The following is a 17,724-nucleotide window of genomic DNA, read 5'->3' as shown; positions in this document are numbered from 1 at the left end:
AACAAAGATTTCATGGCACACTGGCTGCCTCCAATGGTGCATCAGAGGCATGTCAAACGTGAGCCTGCATATCACTGTGTCCTTGTTTTATGTGCTGTGTATTATTTTTTAATTTGTGTGTGAGTGAAAAGTAAATTCCATAGAAATCCATTGACATTACAGAATCAAACTTTTTTTTACTTTAACTTTATTTCAAATTATAACCTACAAAGATGTCATGATCATGCAACCTGTAGATTTATTTATTTATTTATTTATTTTTAAAAATATAAATAAAAGGATAAACAGAAAATAGATGAATCGGCTGGTTATTCACCAGCTGTTTCATGTCACATTTTCATTGTGCTGTGGTTTTGTTGACACAGTTGTACATTTGGGTGCTAAAAAAGAAAGCTCTCTGTTGTGCTTGTAGCCCGCATGGAACGTGCGTGGTATGGATTGAACTGATGGTCGTAACATCCTGCTATTATGACACAAATGCTTATTTGATATGTCTGATGTGAATTTGCGGTATGTCCATACTTATGTCTGAGGTCTGAATACCAGTGTTTGCAATTTTGGTATTAACTCTCCAATGTGTGCACATAACTCAACTCTGAATACGGGCCTATGTGATTTGTGTCATGAGATTTAAAATATTTTTTATGTTCAAATGATTTATGACATTGATGAATATGCATGTAATATGTATTACTGCATAACAGCACACCTCAATATTGCATTGAAACGCAAGCTTTTGTCTTTCAGCCATATGCAGCTGGGAAGATAGTCTAAATGCAGATCTTTTGCAATCAAACATATTGCCAGTTTCTGTTCTGCTTCCTGATGTCTGCCCAATTGGAAAAGTAAACATTGTATCAAATTCCTGGTCAGTGCACTACTTCTTATTCCATAAGTCTGATTGATAAATATGCTTTGCAAAAACCCTTCTATGAAAACTGTTTAACAACTTTGTGAGCCTTTATTTGAATAACCAAATAAATGAAATTACACACTGCAAAAATTGAGAACATGATACATTTTTAATTATATTGTCTCTTTCTACACTTAAATCTTGTATAACAGCAAAAATGGAACAAATATAGCCGTGCCTTTGATGGAGAGGTGCAACAACATCCCAGTGAATTCTGCTGCCACCAGCATGCCATCATCAACTGCAAACACTAATGTCACCAAAATCACAAATACAGCCTCAGCCACAAACACTTCAGAAGCTACCTTGGACACAACAGGTAGGAAACCCACTTTTACAGGAACACAGATCTGTCTGGTATCATGTCATAGACATGCAAAGAATATACACTGCACAGCATGTTCTGTATATACAAGATAGGCATGTTTGAGACCAAAAGTTGCACATATAACACGGGTAAAATATTCAATCTCAGTTTTTCACAACTCCAAACATTTCATGTTACCATAAATTTATTTGGCCTGTCAATTAAAGCATCTACTTTGTTCACTCACAGGCAATTTTAAAACAAATGATTAGAGGAAGATTTATTTCAGCTTTAATTAACTATATCAGAATTCCAATGGGCCAAAAGTTTACATACACCAGGTTGACTGTCTGGAAGATTCCAGAAATGGATGTAATGACTCTTAGATGCTTCTGATTTGGCAGTTGTCATAATTTGGAGTTAACTGGGAGTGCACATGTGGCTGTCTTTAGAAAGAGTGCCTTTTTTGTGCTTGATACCACTGGAAAATTCAAACAACACAGCCAAGACCTCAGAAAAAAAAAAAATTGTGGCCCGGTTCCTCCTTAGGAGCAATTTCCAAACAACTGAAAGTACCACAAGCATCTATAATATACAATATTATACTATAATATACAAATATATAAATCTTGGGACTGCACAGACACTCATTTAAAAAAAAAGGAACATATTAACTCGCATGGATGAACAAACTTTGGCCCGAAAGATTTAACTGAACCCCAAGACAACAACAAAGGAACTGGTGAAAGAGTTGGAGGCATCAGGTACCAACATATATACCTCCACCTTTAAGAGAGTCCTACAACCCCAAAGGCTGTTGTGAAACAAAGAAGTCCTTCTTCTAAGACTGGCATAAAATAACCTGACTGAAGTTTTCAGGTAATCACCGCCTTTTGTAAGATTGTTCTCTGGACAGATGAAACAAAAATGTAACTAATTGGCCATAATCAGCACTATATACAGTATCTCACAAAAGTGAGTACACCCCTCACATTTTTGTAAATATTTGATTATATTTTTTCACGTGACAACACTGAAGAAATGACACTTTGCTACAATGTAAAGTAGTGAGTGTACAGCTTGTATAACAGTGTAAATTTGCTGTCCCCTCAAAATAACTCAACACACAGCCATTAATGTCTGAACCGCTGGCAACAAAAGTGAGTACACCCCTAAGTGAAAATGTCCAAATTGGGCCCAATTAGCCATTTTCCCTCCCCGGTGTCATGTGACTTGTTAGTGTTACAAGGTCTCAGGTGTGAATGGGAAGCAGGTGTGTTAAATTTGGTGTCATCGCTCTCACACTCCCTCATACTGGTCACTGGAAGTTCAACATGGCACCTCATGGTGAAGAACTCTCTGAGGATCTGGAAAAAAAAAAAAGAATTGTTGCACTACATAAAGATGGCCTAGGCTATAAGAAGATGGCCAAGACCCTGACACTGAGCTGCAGCACAGTGGCCAAGACCATACAGTGGTTTAACAGGACAGGTTCCACTCAGAACAGGCCTCGGCATGGTCGACCAAAGAAATTGAGTGCACGTGCTCAGAGTCATATCCAGAGGTTGTGTTTGGGGAAATGGATGCATGAGTGCTGCCAACATTTCTGCAGAGGTTGAAGGGGTGGTGGGTCAGCCTGTCAGTGCTCAGACCATACGCCACACACTGCATCAAATTGCTCTGCATGGCTATCGTCCCTGAAGGAAGCCTCTTCTAAAGATGATGCACAAGAAAGCCCGTAAACAGTTTGCTGAAATCAAGCAGACTAAGGACATGGATTACTGGAACTATGTCCTGTGGTCTGATGAGACCAAGATAAACTTATTTGGTTCAGATGGTGTCAAGTGTGTGTGGCGTCAACCAGGTGAGGAGTACAAAGACAAGTGTGTCTTCCCTACAGTTGAGCATGGTGGTGGGAGTGTCATGGTCTGGGGCTGCATGAGTGCTGCCGGCACTGGGGAGCTACAGTTCATTGAGGGAACCATGAATGCCAACATGTACTGTGACATACTGAAGCAGAGCATGATCAGTATGCAGTATTCCAGCATGATAACGACCCCAAACACACCTCCAAGATGGCCACTGCCTTGCTAAAGAAGCTGAAGGTGAAGGTGATGGACTGGCCAAGCATGTCTCCAGACCTAAACCCCATTGAGCATCTGTGGGGCATCCTCAAACGGAAGGTGGAGGAGCACAAGGTCTCTAACATCCACCAGCTCCGTGATGTCGTCATGGAGGAGTGGAAAAGGACTCCAGTGGCAACCTGTGAAGCTCTGGTGAACTCCTTGCCCAAGAGGGTTAAGGCAGTGCTGGAAAATAATGGTGGCCACACAAAATATTGACACTTTGGGCCCAATTTGGACATTTTCACTTAGGGGTGTATTCACTTTTATTGCCAGCGGTTTAGACATTAATGGCTGAGTGAGTTATTTTGAGGGGACAGCAAATTTACACTGTTATACAAGCTGTACACTCACTACTTTACATTGTAGCAAAGTGTCATTTCTTCAGTGTTGTCACATGAAAAGATGTAATCAAATATTTACAAAAATGTGAGGGGTGTACAGTGAGGGAAAAAAGTATATGATCCCCTGCTGATTTTGTACGTTTGACCACTGACAAAGAAATGATCAGTCTATAATTTTAATGGTAGATTTATTTGAACAGTGAGAGACAGAATAACAACAAGAAAATCCAGAAAAACGCATGTCAAAAATGTTATAAATTGATTTGCATTTTAATGAGGGAAATAAGTATTTGACCCCCTCTCAATCAGAGAGATTTCTGGCTCCCAGGTGTCTTTTATACAGGTAACGAGCTGAGATTAGGAGCACACTCTTAAAGGAAGTGCTCCTAATCTCAGCTCGTTACCTGTATAAAAGACACCTGTCCACAGAAGCAATCAATCAATCAGATTCCAAACTCTCCACCATGGCCAAGACTAAAGAGCTCTCCAAGGATGTCAGGGACAAGATTGTAGACCTACACAAGTCTGGAATGGGCTACAAGACCATTGCCAAGCAGCTTGGTGAGAAGGTGACAACAGTTGGTGCGATTATTCGCAAATGGAAGAAACACAAAAGAACTGTCAATCTCCCTCGGCTTGGGGCTCCATGCAACATCTCACCTCGTGGAGTTGCAATGATCATGAGAACAGTGAGGAATAAGCCCAGAACTACACGGGAGGATCTTTTCAATGATCTCAAGGCAGCTGGGACCATAGTCACCAAGAAAACAATTGGTAACACACTATGTCGTGAAGGACTGAAATGCTGCAGCGCCCGCAAGGTCCCCCTGCTCAAGAAAGCACATATACATGCCTGTCTGAAGTTTGCCAGTGAACATCTGAATGATTCAGAGGACACCTGGGTGAAAGTGTTGTGGTCAGATGAGACCAAAATGGAGCTCTTTGGCATCAACTCAACTCGCCATGTTTAGAGGAGGAGGAATGCTGCCTATGACCCCAAGAACACCATCCCCACCATCAAACATGGAGGTGGAAACATTATGCTTTGGGGGTGTTTTTCTGCTAAGGGGACAGGACAACTTCATCAAAGGGACGATGGACGGGGCCATGTACCGTCAAATCTTGGGTGAGAACCTCCTTCCCTCAGCCAGGGCATTGAAAATGGGTCGTGGACGGGTATTCCAGCATGACAATGACCCAAAACACACGGCCAAGGCAACAAAGGAGTGAGTCAAGAAGAAGCACATTAAGGTCCTGGAGTGGCCTAGCCAGTCTCCAGACCTTAATCCCATACAAAATCTGTGGAGGGAGCTGAAGGTTCGAGTTGCCAAACGTCAGCCTCGAAACCTTAATGACTTGGAGAAGATCTGCAAAGAGGAGTGGGACAAAATCCCTCCTGAGATGTGTGCAAACCTGGTGGCCAACTACAAGAAACGTCTGACCTCTGTGATTGCCAACAAGGGTTTTTCCACCAAGTACTAAGTCATGTTTTGCAGAGGGGTCAAATACATATTTCCCTCATTAAAATGCAAATCAATTTATAACATTTTTGACATGCGTTTTTCTGGATTTTTTTTGTTGTTATTCTGTCTCTCACTGTTCAAATAAATCTACCATTAAAATTATAGAATGATCATTTCTTTCAGTGGGCAAACGTACAAAATCAGCAGGGGATCAAATACTTTTTTCCCCTCATTGTATTCACTTTTGTGAGATACTGTATGAAGGAAAAATGTTAAGGCTTTAAATCTGAAGAACACCATCCCAACTGTGAAGTATGGGTGTGGCAGCAACATGTTGTGGGGGTATTTTGCTTCCAAAGGGACTGGTGCAATTCAGAAAATAAATAGCATCATGAGGAAAGAGGATTTTCTAGAAATACTGAAGCAACACCTCAAGACATCAGCCAGAAATTAAAAACTTGGATACAACTGAGTCTTCTAACAGAACAATGATCCTAGGCATACCTCCAATGCTGTAACAAAAAGGCTTAAAGACAAATAGGTGAACGTATTGGAGTGGCCATCATAAACCTTGATCTGAATCCCATAGAAATTTGTGGACTGAACAGAAAAAAGCATGTCTGGTCCCCAAACATAACTGAATTAATCCAATTCTGTCAGGAGGAATAGACAAAAAGTTTGACAATCTTTAATCAGAAGTTTGTAGAAGGCTACCCCAAACTTTTTTATTTAAGTTCATGTAATTCAAAAGCAAGGCAGCCAACTGCTAACAAAGGATATGTAAACTTTTGAATCACTGAAAATCTGATATAGTAAATAAAAGCTGAAATAAATGTCTCTTATCTATGATTTTGAAATCTCCCTCTGGAAATTAATTATATACCCTAATTGACTTCACATAGGAAATGTATGGTAACATGAGATGTGTAGAATTGTGAATGTAAACTTTTGGCTTCAACTGTATATAAAACAGGCATTATTTTTCTTTCCAAATATTAACTTGGAACAAAAGTGTCTGACTTAATATCTTCAGCAGCAGTGTACGACTAGTCTCAGCCTCAGACATTCAGCACAATGGCCACATAGCATCTAATATATTTTGTAATCTTTTCTGGCCACAAGCATTAGAATCTTGAATCTTGACTGGCTCAAGATTTAAAAAAAGTAACTTTTGAACACAATGACAATTTCACTGGACTAAAGAAATTTATGGAATCCATTATTTAAAATTTACTAAAGATTTCTGCTTGAAGCTGATGCTTGTTGATGGCATAAAGGAAAAGGGCTGTGGTTTGTAATCTGCAGTAAAATATCAGTCAAATCGCTGATAGTGGATAGTTTTTGGCCATGTTTATTGACAAAACACACCAATCTCTTTAGTGAATGCTAAGTCTGGCTTGCAAGATTAGTGTACAACTTACTGATTATTAATTAAGATTTTCCACTTATATTATATTTAACAATAATCCAGTACATATGCACCTGATTCTTACTACACTATATGGCAAAACATAAGGTAACACCTCAGCAATAAAGGGGAATTGCAGGCCACTCAAGTTCTTCTACACCAACCTTGGCAAACGATAGCTTTATAAACCTCACTTTGTGCAGGGGCATTGTAATGCTGGAACATATTTGGGCTAGGCCTCTTAGTTCCACTGTAGTGCTACAGCATACAATGCTATACAGTTGTGTCCTTCCAACTTTGTGGCAAAAGGTTGGGGAAGGCCCATATATGGGTGTGATGGTCAGGTGTCCACAAGCTTATGACCATATAATGCATGTCAGTTATGAGGTCAATTCTTAATATTACTTTAACAATGTAAATAGGAAAACATTGGATACATTAAATAATGCATGCATAGTACTAAACTCATTAGTGATTATTATTTATACCATGCCACATACAGCCTCCACAACCTCATCAACCAGTGCAGAAGCAACAGCTGAAGGTCTTCTGAATCTGAGCAGGAATGCATCTGCTTTGAACTCCACACAGATACAGGAGGTTGTATCTCTGCTAGAGTCACTTCTTTCTGGGCCCAGTGTTAGCTTGGGTCTAGGAAACATGTCTATCAACATTGTCAGCAATCTTATAGACGCACCTCCTAATATGCTGGCATCCAGTTCAAACAGGTAAAAATGAACAGATTTACAGATTTACTTGTAGCCCTCAAATAGAATTGAATAACTATAATTATTCTCCAAGAATAATTATAATTATCAATTATATACTGTACTGTGAGAAAGTATTTGCCCCATCCTGATTTCTTCTGTTTTTGTGTATATCTCATACTAAATTGTTTCAGAAATTAAAACTAAATTTGAGATATAACAAAGGCAACCTGAGTAAACACAAAATACACTTTTTAAATGATAATGTTATTTATTGAAGCAAAAAAGTTATCCAGTACCAACTGGGCCTGTGTGAAACTTTATTTACCCCTGTAGTTATTAATTCCCCAAATCTATGAAACCGCATTCATAATGGGGTTCAGCTGGACTACGCGCAACCAGGCCAGATTACTGCAAACCCTGTTCAATCAAATCAACACTTAAATAGAACTTTTTCAACAGCATCAAGTTGGTTAAAAGGCCTTACGCAGTAGTAGGCTATGCCAAAATTTAAAGAAATTCCAGAAATTATGAGAAAGAAGGAGATACATCAGTCTGGGAAGGGTTACAAAGCTATTTCAAAGGCTCTGGGACTCCAAAGAACCACAATGAGAGCCATTATCTCCAAATGGAAAAACTCGGCACAGTAGTGAACCTTCCCAGAAGTGGCCAACCTTCCAAAATTCCTCCAGGAGCACAGCAACTACTCATCCCGGAAGTCACAAAAGAGCCAAGGACAACATCAAAGGAACTACAGACTTCTCTTGCATCAGTAAAGGTCATTGTTCATGACTCCACTATCAGAAAGACACTGGGCAAAAATGGCATCCATGGAAGAGTGGCAAGGTGAAAATCACTGCTAACCCAGAAGAACATTAAGGCTCGTCTGAATTTTGCCAATACACACCTTGATGATCCTCACACCTTTTGGGAGAATGTTCTGGTGACTGATGAGTCAAAAGTGGAACTGTTTGGAAGACGGGTGTCCCGTTACATCTGGCATAAACCAAACACAGAATAACACACAAAAAAACATACCTACGGTTAAGCATGGTGGTGGAAGTGTGATGGTGTGGGGATGTTTTGCTGCTGCAGGGACTGGGCAACTTGCAATAATTGAGGGAAACGTGAATTCTGCTCTCCACTTGAAAGTCCTAACGGAGAATGTCGGGTCTTCAGTCCATAAATTGAAACTCAAGCTCAACTGGATTATGCAGCAAGACAATGATGTTTAGGAGTAAATCCTAGTCCAAGAAGTAAGTGAAAGACTGATCTCCAGTTATCGGAAGCATTTGGTTGCAGTTATTGCTGCTAAATGTGTCACAATCAGATTTTAATTTTAAGGGGGCAATTAGTTTTTCACAAGTGTGATAGGCGTTGGATAACTTTTGTTTCAATAAAAAACATAAACAAATAAAAACTGTATTATGTGTTTACTCAGGTTGCATTTTTTATAGATCTAAAACTATTTAGTATGAGAGATACACAAAAACAGAAAAAACATAACATAATATTCATAACATATATTGTGCATATAATAAACATGATACCTTTTCTGATTTGATAAGGATCACTGGCATTGTGGATACTGTTGGCTTGAAGCTGGTTGTCCAGGGACAGAGTCAAAGTATTCTCTCTCCATCTGTGGCTCTGGCAGTGAAACTGGTGGATGGGGCTCTTTTTCCAAAGACCACATTCACTATCACTGACCCGTCCAACTTGCAGGTAACAACTCAGAACTGTTCAAAAAAACATTGTGCATTTTGTATCGTGAAATGTTTTGCTTATAGTAATTGTATAGCTATTATAAAATCAGGCAAATATACTATAGTATGTCATGGTGATTCCCTATTAGAACCACTCTCACAATGCTTTATGTGAACTGTAAAGTAATTATTTTAGGGGGATAAATCATATTGATCACATTCATTTAATTTAATTTAATTTCTTTATTTAACCAGGTTAAAAAACTAATTGAGAGTAAAAATCTCTTTTATAAGAGTGACCTGGCCAAGAGGGCAGCAACAAATAACACAAATATAAAAATTTACAAAACAATCAAGGATCACAACAACAATTTAACAGGGGATAAAACAATTACCAGGTTGAACATATTGGTTGAATAGTGATATTAATTTCAAAACCAAATATGTTGTTATACCATTGTCTGTCAGAATACTCAATTCTGATTGGCTGGAAGGTGTGTGTTAAAGCCGTATATACCACAGGTAGTTCCGGTCAGTTTAATCACCGTTCTTAATTAATGCGCTGCCTATAAACAACTGTAACCATAGTAACATACAGTAGTTAAACTCATAGTAGCATACTGTTACTCTCTTTCATCGTGCATTAAAATCATGTATAATGCACACCTAGCCATGGATTATCCTACTTATAAGAGAGAGAGAGAGATTGTGCAATTGTGAATTACCAGCATCCGTGCCATGTCTCTACTAATAATGAAGCTGTGCGAGTTTAACTTAATTTACTACGGTTATTGTTGTTTATAGAACTACCTGTGGTGTACGATTTTTTAACACACACTCTTCAGCCAATCATAATCAAGCATTTGGACAGACCATGGTATAAAATCATGTAATGCACATGGACTATCCCTTACATACATGATATCATGAAAACCTTTAATATCATGGATTGTATGCGTTTCTAAAGTGTCTCTTAATGTATTTTAGATCAGCTCCAGGCTGGGGAGGACTGAGCCCAGCTCTCCTCAGGGTTCCATAACTCTCCCTGCTTCCCTCACAGGGAACCTCACTGCTCAGCAGCAGCAGCTGGCCTCCAGAGTACAGTTTAATTTCTACCAGAAGACCACTCTTTTCCAGGTGTGTTCTATTTCCATGCTACTATATGATATTTTTTATTGGCTAAGTTCACATGTGCATAATACCTGGCTAGATTTGACAGGTTTATGAGGTCAATCAAGATATATCAGATAGAACTAGCTATGGGAAAGTTACAGCAATACAACATGTGCAGTATGAGCATGTGCTTTTCATCTACATCAACCTGACATGCATGCATTGTGTTGTCATTACAATCTGTAGGACCACACATTAAACCCAAACAACAGCAGGCTGATCAGTGGGATTCTTGGCTCCAGTGTGGCTAACTTGTCCATCTCTAACCTGAGAGAACAAGTAGTCTTTACCCTGAAGAACACAGAAACTGTTGTGGTCAGTGAAAGAAGCCTTTAAAACTAATCTTAAAATACATTTTTATTTTGGTTGCATGGTAAACAAGTGTTCAATATTAATACAATTAATATTATCGCGCTCAATCTCAACAGGTTAACTCTTCACGATCATGTGTATTTTGGAAATTCAACTTAAGCGGTGAGGACTATAAATCAGATTTACAGAAATGTATGGTATAAATGGGTAATGTTGTCAAGGTATAATTACCACTGGAGCTCAGTAAAGAAACATAATTGGCAGAAGCACTTTAAAAAACACTCCCAACATTTCAAGTAGCTCTTCTACACTCTGTCATTTGCAGTGCACCAAGCAGGCCAATTTGATGAACCATACACAGTTTGTCATATTGTTTATATCTTCACTTGTTTTATTAACCTACACTTCTAAGATTGCAGATTAAACTTAAACCCAAGCTAAGTGTTGAAATTGCTGCTTTGGTTAATTTTATCTTCAGAATTTAAGCATACATCATTAAATCAATTTAAGTGTTGTCAACACAATGTCATTGTTCTTTACTGATTTATATGGTTTCTTGATCAAATTCAAGATATTTATTACAATATCTGACTGTTGTTTATTGTTAGGTGGTGCTGGTGGCTGGAGCTCTGAGGGCTGCACTGTGCTGAACCACACTGAAACTGAGACAATTTGTGGCTGTAACCATCTGACCAGCTTTGGTGTGCTTTTGGTGAGAGAAACGTTTGCCTCTCAATGCCCCACTAGTAAAAAAAAAAAAAGAAAACCCAACAACTTTGCTTAGTAATTTATTTGAGAATGTAAATATGAAGAAATATAGATGAAAATATTATTGCATATGGGCTGTTAAGGAAGGTATGAAACATTGTCCAGGGCCTTCAAAATTATTAGGAGTTACAGCATATCTGGAGATAAGTTCATCTTTGAATTAAAATATTAAATATTGCTTAATGCTGTTAGTCACCCTAAACTTGCGATGCAAATCATATTGGAACCTCATAGTGCTTTATCAGTGCATATTCATAGAATCTGTATTTCTTGATGAGGGTAATTTCTGGTGTCAAATAACTTGTGCTGCCACACACGGAATTTGTTATTTAATAAAGAAAAAAGTTATTTACTGTAAATCACATTTAGTGACAAACTTTCTTTCCACATCTTAGTCAAGACAAATCCTCTTATATTGCACTATATTGATGTGGACATCTGACCCTACCCATATGCTTGTTGAACATTCCAAAGTTGGTCCCACCTTTACTGCTATAAGAGCCTCTACTCTTTTGGGAAGGCTTTCCTCTAGATTTTGGAATGTGGCTGTGTTAATTTCTGCCCATTAAGCTTTAAAAGCTGAAGAGCATTAGTGAGGTCAGGCACTGATGTCAGGCTAGAAGGCTTGGTGCACAGTTGGCATTCCAATTCATCCTGAAGGTGTTCAGTGGGGTTGAGGTCAGGGGTCAGGACTCAGAGGTCAGAGTTCTTTCACAGCAGTTTTGGCAAACCATTTCTTTATGGAGCTTGCTATGTACACAGGATCATTGTTCGGTCAGCACTGCTATTATAGTTAGGTTACACCTCTTTCATTTGCTTAGTTTTAATGCATATAATTATTTGACTGGCATTAATTTAATTATTTTTCATTTAATTTTGGCAGCTTAATTCTGTTTGTATAAACTTTCAAAATAGGACCTTTCTGGAGAAGGAATAAAGAATCGTTTGCAGAATACCATCCTAACCTACATCACCTACATTGGCTGTGGCATCTCTTCCATTTTCCTTTCTGTCACCCTCATGACTTATCTGGCTTTTGAGTGAGTTTTGCACCAATCACACATTGCTAAGGCAATATACAATATATAATTTAAGTTATTGCAAATTGCAAAGTCAGAATCATTTAAGCGATCAAATATATGTCCTGTTGGACATCTACATTTACGTCATTTGGCAGACGCCCTTACCCAGAGCGACTTACATATATCTCATTTATACAACTGAGCAGTTGAGGGTTAAGGGCCTTGCTCAAGGGCCCAACACTGGCAGCTTGGTGGTGCTGGGACTTGAAGTCATGACCTTCCGGTCAGACGTCCAATGTCTTAACCACTGAGCTACCACTACCATCTACACTGAGTAAATTTAAGGTATTTAATTCATTTAAGAACAGTATTTATCTTCTCTTGTAGGACACTGCGTAAAGATATCCCATCAAAAATTGTGATCCAGCTATGTTTGGCTTTGCTTCTGTTGAACCTGACATTCTTGTTGGATGCTTGGCTGGCTCTGTACACCAACATCGTGGGTCTCTGCATCTCCACTGCCTTCTTCTTGCACTACTTCTTGTTGGCGTCTTTTACCTGGATGGCCATGGAGGCTGTCCATATGTACATTTCCCTTGTTAAAGTTTTTAACACCTATGTGTCTCGCTACATGGTCAAATTAGGACTTGCTGGATGGGGTATGTGAATAAGTGGTGTATTGCTGTAACTTTCACATAGCTGGTTCTATTTGATATATCTTGTTTAGGTCTATTATAATAGTTTTGCTTGTTATTTATTCCTTTTCATCTAAGGTATTCCTCTAATTGTGGTCATCATTGTCATTGCCATTGATGAAAACAATTATGCACTAGTGTCTTATGGGAAGTTTGAAGATGGAACCTCAGATCAATTGTAAGAGCATCAAATCGTTTTTTAAAATGAATTACATTGATGGAAATCAGATGTGTAACTGTGTGGTTCTGTCATCTTTCTCCATGCAGTTGCTGGCTGAAGAATGAGATTGCCTACTATGTTGCAGTGGTGGCATACTTCTGTGTTGTCTTCATACTGAACCTTAGCATGTTCATTGTGGTAATGGTTCAGCTTTGTCGCATTAAGAGGCAAAATCCCCATAATTTACAGCATCGCAGTGTCCTACAGGACCTGCGGAGTGTGTCAGGGCTTACTGTTCTCCTGGGCCTCACCTGGGGATTTGCCTTTTTTGCCTGGGATGCTGTCAACCTGCCCTTTATGTACCTGTTTGCCATCTTTAACTCATTGCAAGGTATGTATTTAAGAACTTACTGTAAATGTTATAATATCTCTTTAAAGATATACTGCAGTCTTAAATAAAGTCCACTGGCTAAGTCCACTGAATCAAAGCAGAAGTTAATATATTTCAGAGAATACTTTATGACTCACTGAAGCCATTCCTACCTTCCTTTTCAACAATCTGATTCATTTAAAATATCTTGTAGTATTAAGTAGTCTCTTAATATGAAATATTTCAGTACATATCATGAGGCTTTATTCCTGCCATCATGCACTTAGTTAATGGTATGGGATCATCTTGCTTCAGATTGCTCTCTTTTATGATAATCTGTTCACAAAAGCCCTCTAGAAATGAAACAGTGCAAAAATGAGCCTCCACATTCATAATTCTTTCCTATTATTAATAACATTAATCATTTCTAGTTACTTGGCTGTCATTTGGCACATGCCATAGAGTGGATATAAAAAGTCTACACACCCCTGTTAAAACTGTTGGTTTTCGTGATGTGACGTAAAATAAATAAGTAAACCAAGATAAATCAGATCAAATCTTTTTCCACCGTCAATGCAACCGCAACCAACAAAATTCAACTCAAAAAGAAATAGAAATGTTTTAAGGGAAAGAAAAAAACTTACTGTAACATGGTTGCACAAGTGTGCAAACCTTGTAACATATAATTTTTAAAAGGTAGCTTTTGCTTTTATAATAAACCACACTTTCTGGGTAAGAGTCTACCAACTTAGCACCAATTTAGCATTTTATTTTACTGTTCCTTGCAAAATGCTCTAGATCTGTCAAATTGCAAGAGAATCTTCTGTCCACAGCCATCTTCAAGTCATTTCACAGGATAGGATTTAGATCCAAGCTGACTGGGCCATTCCAAAACATTTATCTTCGTCTGAAGTCATTCCTTTGTTGACTTGGATTTGTGCTTTGGGTTATCATGCAGGAAGGTGATTTTTTCCCCTTTATCTTCAGCTGCCTTCTGATGCCTGCAGGTTATTATTATTATATATTTTTCTAAAATAGATTTGTATTGGCAATTTTGAATAGAGCCCCAGTCCTAGCTGAAGAGAAGTAGCCCATCTCTTACATAAACTTATTACATAAACATATCTTTTAGAATTATCCCCAAAAAGTTCTACCTTGATCTCATCTAGTCACCTTATCTCATAGCCCAGACAAAGAATATGAGATATTGTTCTCACATGCAGGGAATGGCTAGTACTTGCCAGATATTCTTGCAGTACCTTTAATGTTGCCATATGTCTCTTGGCAGCCTCCCTGATAAGCTTTCATCTTCTCCTTTCATTAATTTTGGAGGGATGTCCTGTTCTGGTAATGTCACTGTTATGCTCCATTTTCTCCACTTGTTGATGACGACCTTCATGGTGTTCCATGGTACATCTAATGTTTTGGAAATTCTTTTGTACCCCTCTCCTGATCGATACCATTTGTTAATGAGATCTCATACCTGTTTTGTAAACCCTTTGCAGCACATGGCTTCAGCAATCAGATATCAAGAAAATAGCCAATCTTTATTTTGGGTTCATTTTTTTTAGGGTTGAATGTGAAGGTGGGTGAAGCAGGTTATTGTTAGTTTTTTTCCTTTTTTATTTATATATCTAAAAATGACCTATTTCTTTTTCACTTGAATTTTGTTGGTTTCTGTATCTGACAATTTATTGTGGTTTCATTTTTTAACACCATACAACCCTGCGATTTTAACAGGTATGTGTAGACTTTATATATCTACTGTACTACCGTACTTATCGAACACGTTGTGAAGGTGTAATTATAACCCACAGAGCCCTATTTGTCTCCTCCAGGTTTCTTTATCTTTGTGTTCCACTGTGCTGTAAAGGAGAATGTCAGAAAACAGTGGAGAATACACCTGTGCTGTGGAAACCTAAGGCTAGTTGAGAACTCAGGTGTGTTTGTTTTAATTGTCAGATATTTTGACATGTTATGGCAATGGAACATTGTGTGCATTAAAGCATTTCCTTTAATTTATTTCAATTATACTGGATGTGATATTTATTTTTAATAGATGTATCAATATCAGAATTTATACACAGTATTCTTTCATTTGGATAACAGATTGGAGTCACACTGCTACACCGAGGACCAAGAAATCCACTGTAAATAGAGTTGCTTCCTCATTCAGATCAGTGATATCATCCAAGTCCAACAAATCATCCAGTTCTTTCTTAGTCAGTGACAGCTCAGGATCAGACAGGTCAATGGGGATTGGTGAGTGTTAGCCATTCTTTCAATCCTATCCATTACACTTTATGCCACTCTCTCAATCTGTCTATTATGCTATTAACATCCACCTCCCACACCATTCCATTCCAAATTATATTTGGGATAAAGAAATAGCATCTCATAACAAGGGTATACTTGTAATTGCCCGTTTCCTGCCTGCTCTCTTCCTAATTTCTAATCACAGGCAATCCATTAGATGACCGTGCAATCACAGAGCAGGAGGAGCCAAGCTCAGATGTAGTCCAGAATGAGATCAACCACAGGTACAGGAGCCAGAGATCCTTCTGACCTGAAAGGCAACAATCACAATTGTGTTGTAATGTAATTTATGTGAATTTTTGCATAATGTGTATGTTGTACATAATAAACCTAGATATGTAATATTATATATCCTTTTATAGTGTATATATAGTATGTACTGAATAAACCAATTTGTGTAGTAGCATTTACAGGAGATATCCAATGATTAAAAAAAAAGACTTGATTGCTGTTGCCTGAGCTATATTTTATAGGATTAAATTAAATAAATCACTATTAAATCATTTATTAATGTTGTTCAATTAAGTGTATATACTTCAAATAAAATACAATTCTGGCATACATTATAGGTTTATTCTCACATACCATGAAATCACTGCAAAATGTGAAAAGGTGAAAATAAAGTTTGCTTAAATTAAATGAATGGTTGAATTTCTCAATATCAGTCACTAATCTCTCCTTGAAGCATGCTAGTAGCAAGAAATACAAGCATGAACATACACAGGTATGACAGGATTTTTTTGGTGGCTGAATTATGCTAGGGAGTTCTGGGCCCCCTGAAAAAATATTGATGAGGGCCCCACCGCCCTCCACCCATATCATATATGGTACAAGATATGGGCATGGAGGCCCATGTCTTCATATTCTTTTAAAAGTTTAATATCATAATCAATTTATTTAAAAAGTTAAATGTTTATCTAAATATTAGATCAAAACAATGGCATTAAGCCATTAATAACTTCTTATGAAACATTGTTTAAAGTCCTCAAGCAATTACTCAAGACAAACTAATACAATAATAACAAAAGACAAGAAATTATTAAAATAGTAAAATAAAACAAAATGTTAAAGTATACCAGCAATATAATAGTCTTTCCACTCAGTCTGGTGTCGAACATCTGAAGTAAATATTCAGAAATTGAAAAGAATGCAGTCAAATATAAAATAAAACTTAAATTACTTATTGTGTTCATTTTTGATTAAGAGGATACGCTACTGCATACTATATTATTAAACAAATCTAATTGTATTCGTGTTTTCTTGACCGTGTTGTTATATTAAAACATATCACATCAGCAGCGGGAAGGTCTGTAATCCTTGTGACACGCATATCCATTTGTTCCCTGGTTATACAAACCAACTCTATTTACATAAAGCACAAAAAGATGGGGACAGATCAGTGCGCATCAGTACAGTAATGAGAAAATTATGTGACAGTACCGGCAAGGGGGCAGTTCTTATTAGGTGTCCTATTCCTGTGAAAGTAAATTGGGCGGCAAAATGATCAGGGCACGGCCTCCCATCACATTGACATTCCTACAGTGTACCAACCTGTCTTGTTAAAGAAGGTCTTGACAGATTGGGATCCAGCAGCCTCGCCTCCCTTTCCGTACTTTCATTACGTTTCTGGTAGCCAGATTTATGTCCCCCCCCACTCTATCTCCTGCTCTTCCACTGTATGGAAGTGATGTTCACTGCAATGTCCACTAGCTGCGGTGGGATTACAATTTTTTTGGGTTCATCACAGACTGAGCTGAAATAATTAGTAACTATCAGACTAAACCATTTTTAGGGAGGGGATATATCTCTCTCGATCTATCCACACACACACACCCACACACACACATTATATATATAGCAAGCAGTTTGCCTATTGTTTCTTCCTCAAATACCATGATCCACTTCCCAGCCCCCTCGTGGATGTCAGGAAGGTAAGT

At 38.1% G+C, this 17,724-nt stretch overlaps 1 protein-coding gene across 3 annotated transcripts in view; it reads left to right on the top strand.

Annotated features, from left to right (window-relative positions):
• LOC128620334 (adhesion G-protein coupled receptor G2) overlaps window positions 1–17,180 on the top strand; it is a 57,146-nt gene extending 39,966 nt beyond the window's left edge. For all 3 annotated transcript variants that reach the window (XM_053645238.1, XM_053645240.1, XM_053645239.1), the window contains exons 22-36: window positions 748–868; window positions 1,066–1,232; window positions 7,061–7,286; window positions 8,834–8,990; window positions 9,959–10,108; window positions 10,331–10,459; window positions 10,573–10,618; window positions 11,065–11,168; window positions 12,140–12,264; window positions 12,634–12,905; window positions 13,020–13,119; window positions 13,209–13,492; window positions 15,310–15,411; window positions 15,581–15,733; window positions 15,933–17,180. In XM_053645238.1, coding sequence (XP_053501213.1) covers window positions 748–868; window positions 1,066–1,232; window positions 7,061–7,286; window positions 8,834–8,990; window positions 9,959–10,108; window positions 10,331–10,459; window positions 10,573–10,618; window positions 11,065–11,168; window positions 12,140–12,264; window positions 12,634–12,905; window positions 13,020–13,119; window positions 13,209–13,492; window positions 15,310–15,411; window positions 15,581–15,733; window positions 15,933–16,036 — 2,240 coding nt within the window. In that variant the 3' untranslated portion in view covers window positions 16,037–17,180. The remainder of the gene's footprint in view (window positions 1–747; window positions 869–1,065; window positions 1,233–7,060; window positions 7,287–8,833; window positions 8,991–9,958; window positions 10,109–10,330; window positions 10,460–10,572; window positions 10,619–11,064; window positions 11,169–12,139; window positions 12,265–12,633; window positions 12,906–13,019; window positions 13,120–13,208; window positions 13,493–15,309; window positions 15,412–15,580; window positions 15,734–15,932) is intronic.
• Window positions 17,181–17,724: the final 544 nt, after the last annotated feature.

This window comes from Ictalurus furcatus, chromosome 16 (assembly GCF_023375685.1).
Source record: "Ictalurus furcatus strain D&B chromosome 16, Billie_1.0, whole genome shotgun sequence".
Classification (NCBI taxonomy): Eukaryota; Metazoa; Chordata; class Actinopteri; order Siluriformes; family Ictaluridae; genus Ictalurus; species Ictalurus furcatus.
The sequence above is the reverse complement of the archived record's forward strand: the minus strand, read 5'-3'. Positions and strand labels throughout refer to the sequence as shown.